This window comes from Chelon labrosus, assembly GCF_963514085.1.
Source record: "Chelon labrosus genome assembly, chromosome: 9".
Taxonomy (NCBI): domain Eukaryota; kingdom Metazoa; phylum Chordata; class Actinopteri; order Mugiliformes; family Mugilidae; genus Chelon; species Chelon labrosus.
In genome coordinates, this window is record NC_140359.1 from 8,631,843 (window position 1) to 8,651,095 (window position 19,253).

At 39.8% G+C, this 19,253-nt stretch overlaps 1 protein-coding gene across 2 annotated transcripts in view; it reads right to left on the bottom strand.

Annotated features, from left to right (window-relative positions):
• Positions 1-1,795: 1,795 nt before the first annotated feature.
• Positions 1,796-19,253, bottom strand: part of LOC311492966 (leucine-rich repeat transmembrane neuronal protein 4-like) — a gene marked incomplete at both ends in the record, with an annotated part of 36,870 nt that continues 19,412 nt past the window's right edge. For both annotated transcript variants that reach the window (XM_084551429.1, XM_084551428.1), the window contains one exon: positions 1,796-2,014. In XM_084551429.1, the coding sequence (XP_084407555.1) occupies positions 1,796-2,014 (219 nt within the window). The remainder of the gene's footprint in view (positions 2,015-19,253) is intronic.

Below are 19,253 nucleotides of genomic sequence, written 5' to 3' on the forward strand. Positions count from 1 at the left end.
TCCCCATGTTGGGGGGGGCACACACAACAAACATGGTTCTGAAATAACTGTGGCGATCCATTAAAGATAGCAGCTGTTTGCTCAATATTCTGCTGTGCCCCAAATGATGTTGGTGCTTATTTGCATACAGAGCACAAAACCGAGATTGGCTCTCGAGTGGTGGCTTGAGACGCATGTGGAGACACGTGTCAATGACAGGTGTGAACACGTGTTCTTGCAGCTGGATACTTATGATCCAATCACTCAGGATGCATCTTAATACCGGGTTCGAACAGAGGCAAGGTATCAGTCTTACAGCTTCATGTACAACATTTCAACATGTGGAGAAATCCAAAGCTTGACAGGCCTCCTGCGCCTATTTATAATAGCTAAACTATGGTTTGACAGTTGCCGTTTACTGGACTGGTTTAGGTAATGATCAAATCCCAGCAGACAAATGTTCCAGTTATATCAAAATAGCTTTAACCATTTTAATGGTGCATTATATGGGTGTGGAGAACATGAAGCTCTTATCTATTTATATCCAGGACCTTAACTGGATATTGTTTGTACACAAACTTTCCTTCCCTGGAAGCAACATAAAAAGCGCTTGAGTTTACTGTATCACACACAATCACAGGAAAAAGAAAAAAAAAAGTAAAAGTTGCCACCGTGGTCTTGATCACTGAGGCAAAAGCAGGACACATTGTTATTAAACAGTCTCGGCCTCAGGACTGTGCTCTTCAGTCCGTACCACCTACGCAGCTGTTGTAATGGAGCAGACAGTTGTTTGGGTTGATACCATTGATTTTGATGAACGACGCCGTTGCTGGTCATTTACCACTGTTTATTTACCATATATTATAATGTAACATCTCGTAAAAAGCACACACATGTAGATATATGAGTGTACAATGAGCTGAATAACACATTAAAAGCAAAAACCATTAACCACGATAGTGATTTGAATCAAAGATGAAAAGTAAATATCGGAATGTCCCAGTGCACCGTGTTCTGTACTCTGTGTTTATTTTTCATCAGATTATTTCTCAGCTTGATTAAATTAGTTAGAACGTGATCGACATCACAAATCATTAAGGAAATAAAGAGTCACCATGTAAATTATACTTACTGCCGGCAAGATGTTTAGGCTGTACATTTTATATGACAATTACTGTCCGTTGGTTTCTGACTCGTTTCTCTTGTCTTGTGTAATTTCATTTGAGTGGCTCATTTCTCGAAATGAAAAGCGCTACAGGGACTTGAGTTAGGGAGGGACCTCTGACTGACAGCTGATCAGAAAAAGCAGCAGAAAACCTTTTTGCTTGGTTGATCTTTCATTTGTTCTGCTACTCAATTGCTTATCATGCTGTTTCCCTGCTCTGTTTATAGCATTTTGCATGTGATTACTTTGCCTGCACAGCGGAGAGGTGCCCAGACTAGGGGAAAGTCGAGGAAATATGTCTAATAAGATTAACAAATCATTAAATTATTATCCCTAATACTCCTCAAGAGGCAAAGCAGAACGTGGAAAGTCATGCTGCGGTTCAGTTTCCTTTGCTAATTGAGGACATTGTGGGTCAGATAGGTCAGAAGCTCTAATCAATATCGCTGCACCCCTTTGTTTCCACTGAGAAATATTTTCTTTTTCACTACCCTGGGTCTTGGATGCTCTGCTGTAGATTATTTGTCTCCTTTGCTTCTTTACCAGCCCCAGCTCCCTCCCACACAGCATTTTACTTCATTTGAGTGGTCCACCATGTCTGTGCAGCAGCCATACAAAAGTTTGGAGACAGAGCCTCACAGTGTGCACAGCTCACTGGTGGTGGGAGTGGGTCTGGGGGCAAGGCAACACAGGCTCAGAAGGGAGGGCTGCCATAAGCCCCGGGCGGTACAAGGCTGGCTCAGGACCTCCCAGCGCCTGAGAGGAGGGCTCCATGCCCATGTTGAGGTGCAGTGACAGGTGGGCATGGCAGTAATCCAGAACCGACTGCTCACACCTGTACAATGTTAGAGCACTCAGCTGCCGTGGTATCTGGACAGAAACAGAAAGCAGAAAATAGAAAGCAGAGAAAAAGAGAGTACCACGTTAGGCTTCTAAAGCAGCCAGAAAAGCCTCAGTTTCAACATTTTATCTCCTCTCAGAATATTTGGAATTGGCCTAATTTACTTCATGCTGTCATGACATAGCTCCGTCATTAAAGCAGCCTTGGCCGGTGATACAGCGCGCCCCAAGACCTGAAATCTGTGGCGCTCAAACACCCACTTTCAACTGGAGTGATTTATATGCAAGATGAAAGCCTTAAGCAAGAGTGCACACATATTTTCTGCCCTCTTTTAAATGGAGTCAAGGCTCCATTTAGAAGAGAGTGCTTATTACATTACAAGCACTTTGCTGATTCAAAGACCCCTCTGCATTTTACGTGCTAGTGTGGTCTGAATTATGTCAATTAAACAGGATAAATCTGCATCACAGCCTGTATAATATTGATATTAATATCCTAATGTTTGTTAATGCTTTAACACAAAATATAGATGCACTCATACATCTTGAAATGCACAAAGCGTCATAATGCATTCTGTAGAAACATTCACATACATCAGATCAGAAAGCATGCAGAATGCATAAAAGCCACCTCTCTCATCAACCTCTGCATGAACTCAAACAAACATACATGACTGCTACTTTAAATCCAGTCTCCTGCTGAGAAAAATAATTTGTGGTATCAGTCATAACATTTTAATCTTTTCTAACATGCAGGATAAAGGATGACCAATATATTCACAAACATCACAGACTGCTGTAACATAATTTGCGGGCAGAACATCTATTGTAAAATATGTTGTCTCAGATTATTTTTATTGGATCACAAAAGGATTTGCTCAATGCTGATTTGATGCAGAAATGGCTTTCAGATAGATTTTCTCTTTATCTGCTTAGGTCAAGATTCATCATTTAGACCTGTAAATTTGATATCACTGACTTCTAAAGGTTATATTTTCCTTTTCTAAAACTATATGACACCGTTTGTTCTTCCCTTTAATTGGAAGATTAGTTGAAAACAGCCCTTTGTCTAATTCACCAACTGAACTTTGCACTCTTCTTCAGAGGACGTAATAAAAAATTCATGAACAACAACGTTCTGCATGCAAAATGAGCCAGGTGGGGGATGCCTGGATTAGGGAGTTCTCTATACAGGTTATCCAGAGGAAAGGCTACAATGTGGACTTGTTTCACCAATTATTTCAAGAGGAAAAAGTCAGACATGTAAGCAGAGAAGTCAGAATAAATTTGGTCCCCTCTCTTTCTATACAGCAGTTCTTGGTAGAGCAATAATAACCTTTGCCTCTTCATCAAGTCCTTGCTTCCTCGGTTTAACATAACCAGTCAATCCAGCTGAAATTCAAAGGTGGCATAAAATAAACTGAGCTACAGTTATTGAGACAGCAAAAGATCCTTAGCCCATCACTGCCAAGCTCTAGGGACCTCTGCAAATACAAAAATAAACACACCTTTAGGAGAACAGTGCTATTCTTATATAGGTCTCCTCACTATAAACAATATGAAAAGCCCAGACGGCATGAAAAGAAAAGGCCTCTTATGACCTCCTAAACCGTTCTGGTTTTTTGAAGGATTTGTGTCACTCACAGGGGAATGCTAAAAAGTTAAAAATTGCAACGCTGTGCTTTGAAAGTGTCTGCTTGTTTATTTCTTGCTTAACAGCGCAGTATATCTTGTTTACCATCACTGCGTGGATTGATTTAAACCTTTTAAGAGAACACGCTGCAAGTAGCTTCACATTTTGTATCATTACACGCAAACTTGGGCCAGTGCATTAACGTCAAGCTTTCACTCTGTGGTTGCAATCTGGTGTTTAGAACTGAACGGTTCTAGGCTCAGATAAGTTAAAAAAAATTGTTACCTTATGTACTGTATGGGACGCAGATTGACTCTAAGATTTGCCAGTGGCTAACAGCAGAGGTTTCAAATGGTGCCAACGTCAAATTCATTTTTCTGCTTGCCCAGGAGGTACAGTGTGATGCAACATGTGTGGAAATGTCTCAGCTTGGACTTGTGCTGTAACATTGTGACATTTCTCAGCAAGAAGTGGATGCACTGAAAATGCGTCTCCAAAAAAGCATGCACGCAGTTGCTCGGTTTGTCAGACTTAGATCTTTGTATTCTACCGTATGCAGTACAAGTACGCGATATCCCCCCCTAGCAAAGCCTCTTAAAAAATAACCATACTGTATCACAAGCTTTTTCAGTTTTTTATAGCCTCCTCCTCAAACACTTTAGTCGGCTGCTGCATTTTCCAGCATTTCGCTTGAACTGTCACCTACTGTAGCTTACATAAAATTCACTCTCAGCCAGTAGTTTACTAAGTTACACTCGCATTTTCAATTCACATGGAGCGCTTACCATGAAATAAACTATAATTTCTATTTCATGGGGTTTTCAATTTTTAGTTAGGCCCTCCATATTTTTTCATTGACAGCCGGGGGTGGAGTATCTGCAGCTTCTCTCTCTCTTAAATAGTGTAAAGGTGCGCTGAAACAGAGGCATCTTAGCTCAGCCCTGCTTTGTGAAGGAGCACTTATAGCGGGTGTTCTATCGACAATGCAGAGCTAAAGAGAAACCAAATCATTTGTAACGCTCCCACAGTCATCACTGAGTATGGCTTTCGCTGAAACAGAGAATGAACTAGTGAGATGTGACTCAGCAAGTGGTGGAAACTTGGATTTCACACTTACAGTATGAATCATTCTAAAAGATCCTTGCTGAATATCTTTTGCTGTCATGTGTAGCTTGGCACTGTCTCATATAAACTATTTAACTAGACTTAGAAGTTCAGACCCATACCAGTCCAATGTTAAAATAATGTTATTATGCATATGTTCCCTTCAGACTTCATGCTCCTATGGTCATTACATAAACAGTATAAACACACCGTTAATGCCTATAATGTAAATATTATATTATCACTGCAGTTACAGCAGAATTTGAGCTGGATTCCCTTTGTTTTTCCCAACGCCCTGTGTTTTGGCTCCCTGTTGTGTTAAGCGTCTGGCTTCAACCAAATGCAAATCCAAAGTTGGCCTGAGCTACACGCTAGCATGACAGCCTCCTCATAATGACGATGCTACAATAAAATGTATTATTTTGCATTAAGTACAGGGTACATGTAAGGCCAAAGGAGATGTCATTAGCTGTTTTTGGTTGTAAACTAAAAAAAAATGGCTTAATTTATACCACTGCATTGAATCTATGATGTCGGTACATGATGCCCCCAGAAACTTATGAGTGCATTCCATTGTCCATGCATCTCAGTGGCCCTCCGTCTGGCTGAATTAGTTTAATGGCCGTACACACCATCACCAAGACTTCTCTCTTTTCTGCTTTGCACTGATTTCATTAAAAGTAACTGTTTAATAACAACATTTATTAACTCCAGCGTGATCTGCTCAGTATCAGTCACCATTTTCCACATGAGGAAACTCAACACGTCATAGAAATCAAACTGACGACTGTGAGGTGCAAACATGAAGTACCACAGACACACTAGTAGTGGACAAACATAAAAGCTTACAATGCTGTAGCCTCAGCTTAGATGTGGCAGAAGTCAAACCAAGCTTTAGAGAAACTGGAAATTTGATCTGATGGTAATGATGAATGTTTGTGGGACCCCCAGATTTATTTAAATTTAGGATTCATGTACGTCTGCACCAAATTTGATTCCACTCTATCCAGCAGCTGTTGACACATTTACTCAAAGCTAAAGGGGAAATCTGGAGTTCCAGCTGAGGAAATATTTCAGTCTTAACCAAAATGGTTAAAGAGCAGAGCAAAGAACAGCACCATCCTCTCATCAACACTCAACATAGTTTTCAAGTAGATAGCTGATAATTATCTTTTCGTCAAAGACATCAACAGCTTTTCACACTTAGTATCCCTCTCTGTGGATAAGCGCATCTACCAATGACTAAAATACAAAATGTCAAAACACAGTCGGTTATTAAATTTGAATAACTTCTGTGTTTTTGTTTTGTGTGTGTGTGTTTTCACAGTATATCTTTATTTTTACTGAATACAAAAACTTATAAGACAGGGAGAAAAGAATTGAACAACCTTGCAACTATACATGAAAGAGGAAAAAAGAAAATGTACATTGCTATTTTTGGTATTTTGTGTATTGTGATATTAACCCTAATAATATCCATAAATACTATAATAATATTAATATGTAATAGTTCAGTAAAATACAACATATTATGAAAGTGGTCAGTAATATATTATAGTATTAGAGTAATATAACAATGAAGGGTCAAATAAATGTAATAGTATGAGTAGGTAATAGATGGCATGCCTGACATGTACATACCTATATGCACATACACACAAAGCTCATCAGATCTCAAAAAGCTAAACTGGGTCATCTCTGGTTAATACCCGGATGGGAGCTTTTTCTGTCTTCTTCACGAGTAAGATAAAATCCAAGTTCCTGGATTTTTGAAGCAGTAAAAGCTAAAACGGGACCAGCTTCGTGTCGTTGCATAGGAGAAAATAATAAAAGCCTTTTTGGCCAACCGAGCTGAGTGAGCATTCAGGATTAATCAGGAATATTGGGGAAATGCTGGCTGTTGTGGTTGGAGTTTTTAGAGAGGTGAGTCATTGGCTAGCATAGCTTGGACATCTGCCAACAGAGCTGCTTAGGGCTGAAGGCTGCATGCAGTTGGATTTTGCCTGAGGCATGATTGCCACCTTTCCTCTACGTTAATGGCTCAGGAAGTCCTCTCCAGTCCACTTGTGCGCTACACATCCAATTGAATATAAAAAAAAATAATTCAAATCTCTTGATTTTGATAGCTGTCTAAGAATAGGAATAGGCTTGTTTCCATTTGACATGTGTAACTTGTTGTTCAATGAACTGGCTGAAGGCCAAGGTAATAGAGTGGGCATCTGGCATCAGCGTGATCTCGCCTTGACTTTATGTTAACTGTTTAAACTACAGCTCAACCTATTTACCCTGAAGAGGTTTTTCAGAGAGAAAAACACACTGAGTCTCGTGTACGTAGGCTTTTACACGTGGAAATGACTCCTTCATTTTAGGTGCTTCACTGCTGTTTATATATTTTGACAGTACAGTTATCTCCCACGTTATTATCCCATTTCACTTTTTATTTTTTCACATTTTCCTCTCAGCTTGAATGACTCATTGCTTATCACTGAAAACCTCCAGAGTGTAAAGTGTTAAGAAATTATCTTCTCCACTGGCCTAGGAATTATTTTGGGCTTCAAGTGGTGACGGCTATTAGTGTAAACAACACACATTTTCATAAGTAATTTTATTTTATTTGTTTGGTTACGGGGTGCTGCGTGTTGGGTTATGAGTGTTGATAAGACAAAAAGAGTGGTGGTTAACACGTCAAAACAGAGAGAAAATGCAATTGTTAGACAAAATTAAAAAGGTAAAATAGAAAAGACTAAATTATCAAACATTAGGGGAAAGCTGCCTGAATGAAAAGCTGGGAAAAAAAGACAAATTAAAGTGGGCCTAGTTCAGAGGCACAAATCACAGGAGAAATGTCGGCGTGGTTTTTGTACACTTGCTAGTCTTCCTTCAGGAAAACATGAGCAGTAAAATCCTCACCTCAGGCAATAGGACAAATTATTTGCTACTAGTTCTGGTGGCCATGTTTGCCTAAGACTGTCTATGGTACAAAGTCGTCATACTCAGAATATAGTTTTTATTTGCATTAAAATGTGTTATTTGTGAGGCCGAATGGAAGTCAATAGAGTGTATATGAAATTTAAAATTGTTCTATCCAACTGTTGCTGTCTATGTAGCTTTAGCTTAGCATGATGACTTGAATTAGAGAATGGCATCTAAATTTGCTGGCTTTTCTTCTTTGCTTTTTTTTTTTGTATAGATGCAGCTTGGAACCTCATTTACACACCAGCATCAGAGTGGTATCAATTTTCTCTTCCAACTGTTGGTAGAAGAGTATTCCCAAGATGTAAAACTACTTCTTTGAATGTAAAAGAAGTTGGGCTCTGTGTGCAGTGCAAATATCAGAAACTTTCAATATCACACAACACTACCTCTTAATTTGGTGTTTCATTACAAAAGTTCAAAAGCAATCTACAGGCCCCCTCTAAGGCACTTTACTGCAGATGTAGAAGACAATGATTTAAACTCTTGCGACACAGCACACAGCAATTAATTCTAATTCCCAAGCTATTAGCTTTGGATTGCTAATGAAAACATTCACATAGGTGGTCCCCCTTTGCACTGCTCCGAATGTAGGTCAAGCTGCAGCTAAATGATTCCCAATTAGGTGATAGACAGCTGCACCATGCCAGCATGCCTCAGTCTGGCATTGGAGGCATGAGATCTCATTGGCATATTAACAACATCCTCCGTCCGAGCCGTGCTGCTGCTCTCTGTCAGCTGGATAATTCACTCAGTGGTCAACGCTGCAGCGAGAGAGCACAGACAAGCCTCTATTATCATCGCTATTAGGCTACACACCCATGGCTGCTGAATGGCATGCTAATGGCCATAAGACCTCCTTTCCTGATTGTTGATTAGGCTGGATAAATTGAAAAATGATTTCAGTGTGGGCGACGCAGACATGAAGCTGATAACAAGTGGCCAGTAAACTTAATTAAGTTGGACATATTGTGTTGTAGAGGAAATACAGTGCGTGTTCATTGTACTGGATGTTAGAAATGTGCATAAAAACCTAGTATCAATTCATTTTTTAACATAATATTATACGTGACAGAAGACTGTTAGCATCCTCTCTTTGAGGCTGAATGCTCTCCAGTGAGGAGAGCGAAAACTGACATCCATCTGAAAGGCAACTGAAAGTTGGACAATTTAATATTGCGTGCGCTGGAATTCCAGAAAGATCATCTTCTGCTGACTTTAATATTCACCATGTAATTACATTTCTATTTGAAAAGCGTTTCGTATTTGTCAAAATAACCATAATCCTTCAGATGTGGGGATTTATCTCCTCCTAATGCTGCTCATCCCATTTTCTGCTCATCAATGTTGGCAATGCATGCTGAGATTTACTGTTATTTACTGGATGGACAATTTATGAGTCAGTATGTAGTCTTTTCTGATATATGTAGATATAAGTGACCTGAACATGGATGCCAGGAAATACAGACGCATAGATTAATCCTTATTCAATAGGATGCATACAATGAGCAGAGATGCGCGCTACACTGTTTGGTTCACTCTCCCTTGTTGACAGTTTTTCTCTCTCTTTACACACCCACACACATTGTGCACTCACTCACACTCATATACACACAGTATGTCCTGATGCTGCTTGTCAACACAGCCATTAAAAACCTCAGTTCTAAAAAATGAAATAGAAATATGTCGCGTCTAAGGTCATAGTTGTTTACTTGGAACTGTGGTGGTATCATTGCGTGGTAGTCTATGTATTGCGGATAATTTATGTGAAAAAAATCACACAGATAAGGTAGAGCTGAACATTTTGTAACGTGCATCATATTGAGAACTGCCATCGGGGAAAGAACGTTAAGAAAATGAATCTACAACAGTGGAATTTTTTCAATCAGAAGAAGGCTTAAAGTAATCCATTTCTTTTGGTATGCCACATGCTGCACTGACTTGTTCAAAATGGCTATTCTAACAAGGAATTTAAAATAAACTGTGAACGCTAAAAGAAAATACTAGTAGCCTACTACTTTCATTCTTTTACAGCTTCAGAAGAACTGCTTTTGAAGAGTTCTCTCTCAAATAATTGATATTTTTAAGCAAACAATGACTACTTGTATGTGAAATAATGATCTCCCAACTCTGCCATTCTCTTCAGCTTTTGGGCAATTTCATTGTTTTTGGTTTTCAGACTCACTGCTTTCAAAGCCTCTTTATTTAAACTGTATGAGTCCTCCCTCCGCGACCCTTCACAGGACAAGCAGTTGCAGAAGAAGATGAATGATGTATGAGTCCTTTTCCACTTGAAACTGCCGGCAGTGAGAGTTAGCACCAGGCAGGTTAAAGGCAAGTACTTGGAATTTAAGACCGTAACAGATTCAAGCACTACAAAACAAAACACAACTTCTTCATTTATATGAATTGTGCCCATTGATACACAGAATATTTCACTTGGGAGTGGGCAGAGACCAAAAACTGAGACAAAAGTAGAACTCAAAATGAATACCAGTGTCAGTCTGTATGAACGTGATAAGCTGACTGACAACTGTTTACTAACCATTGTGCCATATCAACTTAAAAGGTTTCAATGAGCCCAGAAATCAGCTGTTGCAGGTTTGATATGAGTAGTTATTTAAATTGTTTTATTCTGCTTATTGCTACTCAGGGTCACGGAGGGATGTCTGTCCCATCATTCAGTGTAAGATACAGCAATTCTTGAGCTCAGCAAAAGAAGGTGTGTCAAGAAATATATAGTCAGTTACACTAGATGAAAGAATTCAGTGCACCATGGCCGAGCTATTTCATTGTCTAATAGGTCTCTGGAGTTTATCAGCCTTGCTTTGTCCAGATGAGATACTGAGCTAATGTTGCAAATCAGAGATAATTTACTAAGTCCAAAAAAAGATATGAAAGTCTAGACTGACAGACATGTGTTTAATGGATTTGGTAATAATACAATCACCTTGGTTCAGATTGAATGCTTGTTGACTGTGATGATGGGTGCTGCAGAAAATACAGCCAGGATATGATTTGATAGGAAGAACTAACTGATACAGTATCAATATACAGTCAGCTCTTTACTTAGCTGAAACCTCTAAACTGGGAATCTGCTGACGTGCCGGTACCACAGGGCATTAGAGATATGTTAATTTGTTCACAGCTTAGTCCAGTTACTGTATTTATTAGTAACAAATTTGCAGAGTTCAGCCATATCTAAACATGACGTGAAAAGGATAAGTGAAGTTTTGGGCTCGAGGTTAATTTGGGGATTGAATTTATGAAAAAAAGCAAAGGGACGGGGGTGCGGGTGAAGGATTAAAAAACTGGGTTGGGATAAACCGAAACTCAGTTTTTTGGGGCTCCAGCAGTCTGACTCAAAAGACACCAATGCTGTAATCCTGTCAGTGGCTATTTTTTACTGTAACATTCAGTTTCCTTCCCCCTTTCTTTCCAATCTCTTTTGCTATTGTCAGGGAGACATTACATGAAGCAGCTGAGTATGATGCTATGATGAAGTCTCCTGTCAATTGACAAACATGCACCCAAATATAATGATTTTGGCCACTTATTAACAGTGTAAACGTGTTGTAAACATAAAACTGACATAATACAGCAAACAGCTTTCATAAAGAAGACGTTGAGTTCTATGTTTGTTAGTTTTGCTAAGATGCATAATGCAGTTTTCTTTAGCTCTTATCTCTAACCGACTCAAGGGAAAAAAAAATCAGCCTTTTGTGCTTCTAAATGCTCCACTGTGTTCACTAGCGTGTCGCAACTTTTGTCTGTCTCCTTTTCTTCTGCCACGAAGCTTGAATTCAGTGGGGTTTTATAGCTTTTGTTCTGAAACCTGCCCTCTGCATCAAGAAATGACAGCAGTGAATGCAGTGACAAATGAGTGAAGATGAATGCCGTAAAACCAAAACAGTGATCTGAAAGGCCTCAAGAGAGCTGAGGACAACTGCAGGGGTGTGAGATCATCGCTGTGGAGGACATCTTTTATATTGCAGAAAGTTGTTTCATACGTTGTTCAATCAGCAGATATATTTTTCTGGGGATTTAAATGTGTTAAACTTTCACTTTCAATAATGGCGACTGAAACTTTTGCCGAAATTTCACAGAAGACAAGTCATACAAACATTTCTATCACCGAACCTCCTCAGTTAACCTTTCCTCCATGTGTTCCATCTTTATTGATCCAAAACAATCAATTCAAATATTGAGGAGATGGAGAAGCAGCCAGAAATACTAAAGTGGAAACACGCTACTACCAAGCGGACCAATCACAGCTCTTGTGGTCGGCGTCGCTGCAGCGCGTAGTTACATTTCTGGGGAGGTACACGTTAGTTGCGGTGCTAGGAGCTGCATAGGCTCTGTGTACGGATCTACGTTGTTCTAGCAGCCTCTGCGTCAACTTAACACAGAAGTATAAACCACCTATTATAGTTTGCAAGGTTATGTGTATACAAAAGTTGTTCAAAGGGAAAAGAGCTCTAGGATTGTCAAATAAGGACTTCATACTGTGCAAAGCAAAAAACAGGCAAGTGACCTGAGACAAAATTTCTTTTAAGCCAGCAGAATTAGAAACCTGGTGGTGTAGAACGTACACAGGTGTGACTTTGCGCTATGGTATAAATTTGAACTCTACAGTGCTCACTGATAGAGCACTCACAGATCTAAAGAGAGATGACGTGTCTACACCTATTCTTCTGGAAATAAAGGGAAAACGGTTCAACTGGAAAATGTGAGAGCCCATACAGCTTTGTTTGGAAACGAATAAATAGCTCAAAGCACTGGACACAACAAAGAAGAGGAAGAGCTGATGAAAAAAAAATCGATGGGCAACTTCTCTTACATGCACATGGTTTGGGTTTAAAACGGCGGAGAGATTTTCACAATATATGCTCTTAAATATGTCTGCACTGTGAAATATATTATAATAGTTGCCATGCCAGTGCCTTACCCCTTCAGAAGCATTTACATTTAAATTATAAGTAAAGCAAATATATTCTAATACATACATTGCTTCTGTCCGTGCTTCACATTATACATTGCTATAAATGTTAGGCCATACTCTGCAGCACTAAGTCAGTAGTTTCTAATTAGAAATGTAACCAGTAATTTAAGTAGAAACTTGAAAAGGCTGACTTTCTGAAGCATGAACGTACAGCCACGCAACTATCTGAAGGCATATAGTTGATGCAACACGGGATGCATCAGTTTATCTTCTGACATACAGTAAAGCTACACAGTACTGCAAAAGAATTTTCAGCCAATCTTGCTCTTCCCACTGTCGCAGTTGTTTCTGAGACATCGCTGAAGCCTTCTAACAGCTCAGGATGAAATGCATTAAGCAAAGCAAAAAATGCAACAGCAGCATAAGGAATTGCAGAGAAGTTGATTGATAAAGTTTATGCACTGTGCTAAACCGTCTCATATAAATGTCACGGTGTAGGACCTAGGATGTTGTCATGCCAAGGTTCCATCCACCGCAGTACAGGCTTTTCACTCCTGTCCAGTTTCCATGGTGATAACTCTACAGAATGGGCTGTATGTCTAACTCTTAGTGCCATGGAAGATTGCTCCTGTGTGCCACTGCACTTGCATGTGTATGCTACATGTTTATGTGCTGTGTCAAAATGTGCATGTCCCCTTATAGTTTTTAGTCTAAATCTTTAAGGACAACCACACTGAAGCAGCTGAAAACACAAATACACACGCACATGATTTTGCTGCTCTAGATTTGATCCCTTTCCTTATTTCAATATCGACTGGGAAACAACTGCACAAAATGTTCAAGACAATGAACTGCAGAGAAAAAAATAAATAAAAATCAGATTTAGCTTATCCCTGTTTTGTTTGTCTTCAAAAGAGGCCTAGAGGACGGCCATCTGTTTAAGTGCTACATTTTGAAACCGCCTCTGAACTTGAACAGACTTGTCCAATATTGATGCGGCTGAAAATGTGAGGCGACAAGAGATGAACTGCAGCCAGCTGTCGGCCTTCCGTGATATTTCCACAGAGAAACAATCTGCACTAGGAAGATCAGGTTGATATTAAGGACCAAGTCCCGGCAAAGATTCATCCGTGGTGATGAGATGTGAAAATTGCTGATATTATACAACTCAAGCGAAATGGCATGGGGCCAGTGTGGTGATGCAATAGCTGCTGCTGGAACCACATTATCATGTCATTCTTCTTCCTGTCAAACAAAGGGACTGTGTCGCCCCACTTTAAGTAGTCTCAAACTTTTATTTCCATGGAACTTTTTGTTTTAATTAGGTGACACTGATGCTGCTTCTGCCCCTATAGCCTGCAGGTCTGCTATGCAGAAGAAAGTTTTCAGTGTGCTGTTCTGGCACGCAGTTGCACCCCTGTAGCAGTGGATAACTGTGTTATCAAACTGTCTTCACCTGCTCAACATGTGTGATTGTGCACTGGAGTTGTGAGAAAACACCACAATGTCCAATAGAGTTTATCACGCAAGCCTGGTGTGATGACCACTGATGTTTATACTGAAATGTTCATATTCAGCTCTAGTATTGAAATGAATGTGCTCTTAGATTAAAGTAGATACATATCAGTGACTGAGGAAATAGAATTTTTTGTGGTTCTACTAAAGGAGACATGTCTCTCTTAACTTTGAAAAAAAACTGTTAGTGTGGCATTAGAACGAAGTGAGACCTCTGTAGCCTGTTCCTAATTTCTTTCTGAAGCAAGAGGCCCGAGGGTACATGAGCTCCTACAAGCATAAGAACACTAAATCTCCGCACAAGCTGTCAGCCGTCATGTTGCATGCTGTGTAATATAGGCACAAGGTTTAAACAAGAAGAATGCACGGGGATAAAAAGCTTCACTTTTTTTTTTTTTTTTTACTTTGTACTTTGAGTCCAACAATGTTACAAAAGTGCAACGCTCAATTGGTGGAGCACTCCTGTAAAGCGTACGGTCTCATTGTTCCTCTTTATCTTAACATGATAAAATCTGTTCTGTCAGATTGTAATGACAGGTAGCACCATAGGTTTTTTTTTTACAGGCTCTATTCACCTTGAAAGGTGCAGTGCAGGCACAGTGCACAATATTGTGAACACACACATACATGCAAAAATGGATCTGAGCATGCACAATATTAAAGATTATACTTAGATTTTATAGATCAGCCTTTTACAATACCATTTCTGATGCAGATGAACATCAGACTGAATAAGATGTCTTCAAGTTGGGTGACGTGGTAAAATAATAATATTTGTCCAACAAAAACAAATATCTGTAACTTTTTTTATAAGCTGCCTTGTCTTGAATACAGAAGGAGGAAGCAGCCACATGATGAGGTAAGAAGTGATGCAGTTCACTTTATACCCCAATGCCATCTCTCTTGTAGGAAAAACCACGCAACCAACCAGCCACTGTTTGAAGATTACTTGTCAATCACAAAGTGACCTCTCTGCCCCAGCATTTCTGATAAAGCTGCAGGTGAGACCATTTTCTTTGCCTGTTCACTGATCAGGCTAACTATCCAGTATTCATACAGACAATGTGAAGGCAATATAAAATGCGTCCTTCCTTGTGTGGCAAAAGATATCGTGGGAAAAAACCTTGCAGATGTGGGTGTTTAAGCACAAGAATGCAACAGCCTTACGATACTACACTTTGAGCCCCTGCTGTGCTTCAGTATGTCAGCCAATGATGTGGAGCAGAAAAACATGTTTATATAAATTAAGGCGTGACACATTTTTACTTAAAAGAATAATTGTGCTGCCAAGCATTTAGGTGCCGAATTAAAATGTGGTTTGCAGCAATTCCACAAAATGTGCTTTTCTGCTTGTATGTTGCCAACACAGGTAGACAGGTACTGTTCTATTCAGGGGACTGATGCTGGGAAAAGAACATTGTGTTTACAGCCGAGAAGCCTTTCCTTTAGGCCTGTCTGTTTCTTTTCTCCCCTCTCTCCGTCTCCCTGCATTTCTTCCTCTGTCTAACAAGCAGCTCTGCAGCCACATCACTTTGATGGTCCACTTTATTAAGATGAATGAATCTCATCCATGTGATGCCCTCCTTGATTTTACTGCAGAGCATTCCCCATGTGCGCGGCATACTTCAGGTGCTCAGCTGTCACCTTGGGTAGGCTGACAGGATTTCCCTGGAGGTCACCTTGGGGGATGTAAGTTCACAGTGCCAGTGCAAACGTTTTGTTACCCTGACAGAACTGCTGCAGCATGACTCAGTTACATTGTCTGTCGGCTGAACAGGGTGCAATGTACCCAGCAGAATGTACAGTAATAAATCACATACGAAAAGTAAGTGGAGAGAATGAAGGGAACGGGGGAGTAGAGGTCAGCAACCTCATTGTTTTCTGACCAGCACACATTTAAATTCCCTGATAAGATGAAGGATACAGAGGTGTAATGGATGTCAGTGGGGTCTGTCAGTATCCTGCAGGGTTATAAAATGATTTCTTCTTTTTTGTATAAAGGCACAAGCGTGCATCTGTCCTTTAAGCCCTGCAGGATTGGAGACAGTAAATGTAATTGATTACAAGATCTAGTGGTTCACTTTGGTCTCAGTTTGATTATTTGGCAGAGCTCACAAAAGGGAATAAAAACAAGCAGATTAAGGGTTGACTATTAATCTACTAAACTCAGCAATCACATTAAGTTAGAAACTTCCAATGCTGAAATCCTTATTTTTAGCCATGCTAGTGGCGTGGCAGTAGGGATGGCAGAGCTGTTGGCCGATTTGTTGTCCAGCCTTAAGCCTGACGGAGCATATGAATCAAAACTTCAGTTAAAGCTGCACTGATCAATATGTTAACACGGAATCAAAGGATTGTGAAAACTGAAAAGAATAACTAGTAGTGATGAACTCACAAATGAATATGACCTATTTCTGCAGTTCAGAGGAGCTCTATAGAGCATCTAAGCATCTTTCAGGTACTTGTTTTGTCAATCTCATCAGAATCATTTTCAGCAGGCAACTGTTTTTAGCAAAAAAACAGGTTTAAAGAAATTCTCACAAAAAAATTAAAGATGTACTGTACCCTACCTGCCAAACAGAAAACAAAGTAAGTGACAAGCAGACTCTTAAGCAACGGAGACAGATATTTTCTTCAGATCTGATTATGTAAATATTGGCCTTACATTTGTTGGCTGATCAGAAACACAACACAGCTCCACGCCTTGATGATGGGTAAAAACTCTCTTTCTTTTCTCAGTAATACACATTACAGCTTCAGTTTCCCATTGACTTTAAACTGCAGGACATCCATAGTGTTGTCTGGTCAAGTCCAAAAGGATAAGTGCTCTGCGGAAGTCTTATTTGTGACCCTGTCATTTGTACACACTGCAAGCGCACAGACAACGCATGCGTCACGAAAATAAAGCTTGTTTTGAGGAGAAGTTATGTGAGGAGAACCCCCTTCATCCACACCTTTATGATTTATCACCAAGGATGAAAGAAGTTTAAGGTCACACAAATTGGCATTTGTTCCAAATTCCTGTGCTACGCAAGCCCACTGTGTTTAAGATGAGAAGGCCACAGGCTTTGAAGGCAGGCTATTCCATAGTGCTTGGCACACTATAGTATATAGCTAAAGAGCGCAAAGTCACAGCCAGTCTTTCAGAAGAATTCTTGAAAGAGTTTTTCCGTGTTCAAAGAGAGGACCACCGTCTATATTTACAGTTAATAACCTGTCTTCACAGAAGACTTATGCATACCATGTGCATGTTTCCTGTCTGTGTTAAAAACCCTCATCGGCCTGTAAATGCAGAAACCAGTAGTAGCCTAGTATGTTGACCGATATAAAAAATGTCAGGTCTTATTCTGATTCTGAATTACGGGAATTAAAAAATATTGCGTTTCATACAGCAGTGTTAAGACGCAGAGTAGTAAAATGTCTCTATGTTGTGTAATGTTGCGTAATGCACATTAGAACCTCACAGTGCCACTAGTTTTAGGCTGTAGATGGCTTTACAGAGATTTTGAATGATGAAAACTGGCACTACTAAGCACTTCCATTAGCCAGCGTCTAAATTCTGTATGCACACTCTATTAATTACAGGATTGCAATGCCTGCTCAGTTGTGTTGCAGAGAAGATTGTGCACGGCTGAAAAGAATATAACAGGACAAAGGTGTTCATCTAAATTAATGCAACTTAACAATACAACAAGCAGTTTGTTGTATCTATAAATAACAAGTGTTCCTTCAAACCACAATTAAAACATCACTATACAATCTTTCCCCGCGACCCTTAACAGGAATAAGCGGGTACAGAAGATTGATGAATGAATGAATATACAATCTTTCAAGAAACAAAGGATCCATCAGGCCTTATATGTCTGAAGCAAGGTCAAGGAGAAGAGAATATATCCTGCTGAAATGCAGTTGTCTGTTTTCCCCTTACCAAACTTAGACCTTTTTTTCCCTGTCTATCTCTTTACCCACTGTCAGACACAGCTGACATTAGTATTCTGATACAGCCTCCTTCAAGCAGTGTTCAGTGCCAGCCACTTAATTTGTCATTTATTGCTCCATGACAACTGAAGTAATTGAACCTCTTGCCCATGGTTGTGAGCCGCCAGCCTTGTGGCCGTTTTCGCTCATTGTGGCAGAGATGGAGCAACAGGACCTTGGTGCAAATAAGGGCACAGATCTCATTTTATGGGGCAATGAGATGGTTAGTATGTACCCAGGCCACAAGGGCCTCTGTAATGTTTGTTGCTTGCCTCAGAAAGGCTAACTGCACTTAAAATGAGAAAAAAATGAAATTGGAGTGTATAAATAGCTGCGAAAATAAAAGAGCATTTGCACGTGGGATGAAAAGAAACCTTGATTCTTTTTTGTAAAATGTTTTGGGGAAATAAAGGATTTCAGGAAATGATAGATCAGGAAATTAGGATGCTAACTAATTAAACTGGGGATCATTTGCATGTCTATCTCAAATATTATCCACTGGGAAATAAAGGGATGCTAAATCAGATCAGAATCAAAGATACAATGAATTAAAGTTTTATCTTTCATCTGCTTATTTACCATTTTCTTTCTGATCACCGTAGCGCTCGTTATGAATATTCATACAGATAACAGAAAGAAATCTATTGATTTGCTGACCCCAGAGCTTTCTCACTGTGCTGTCACTGGGACAAACTGTACATACCCTTAATTAGTCTGTCATCTTCTCTCCACTGTGAAAGCATGATCAGTTGAGCATACTGTATAATGCTTCAGCCATCAAACAAGCTAAATGTTGGCTCCATGTGTTTTGTCACACGTGTGAAATGACATCTGGATTGTGATTAACACAGAATAAAGCACGTATAAAAACACACGTTAAGAACAAAAGCTGAATGAGCAATTTAAATACGCAGGGACTGAAATATTAGTGTATGGTGGAAAACATATGAGCCAAAATACTGCAACATACAGTGGGTTTATCAAGGATACTAAGAACAGCCAAGTGCTGCAAATGGACAATGTTGATGTGGAGTTTGCATGTTCTCCCTGTGTCTGCGTGGGTTCTCTCCGGGTACTCCGGCTTCCTCCCACTGTCCAAAGACATGCTGGTTAGGTTAATTGGT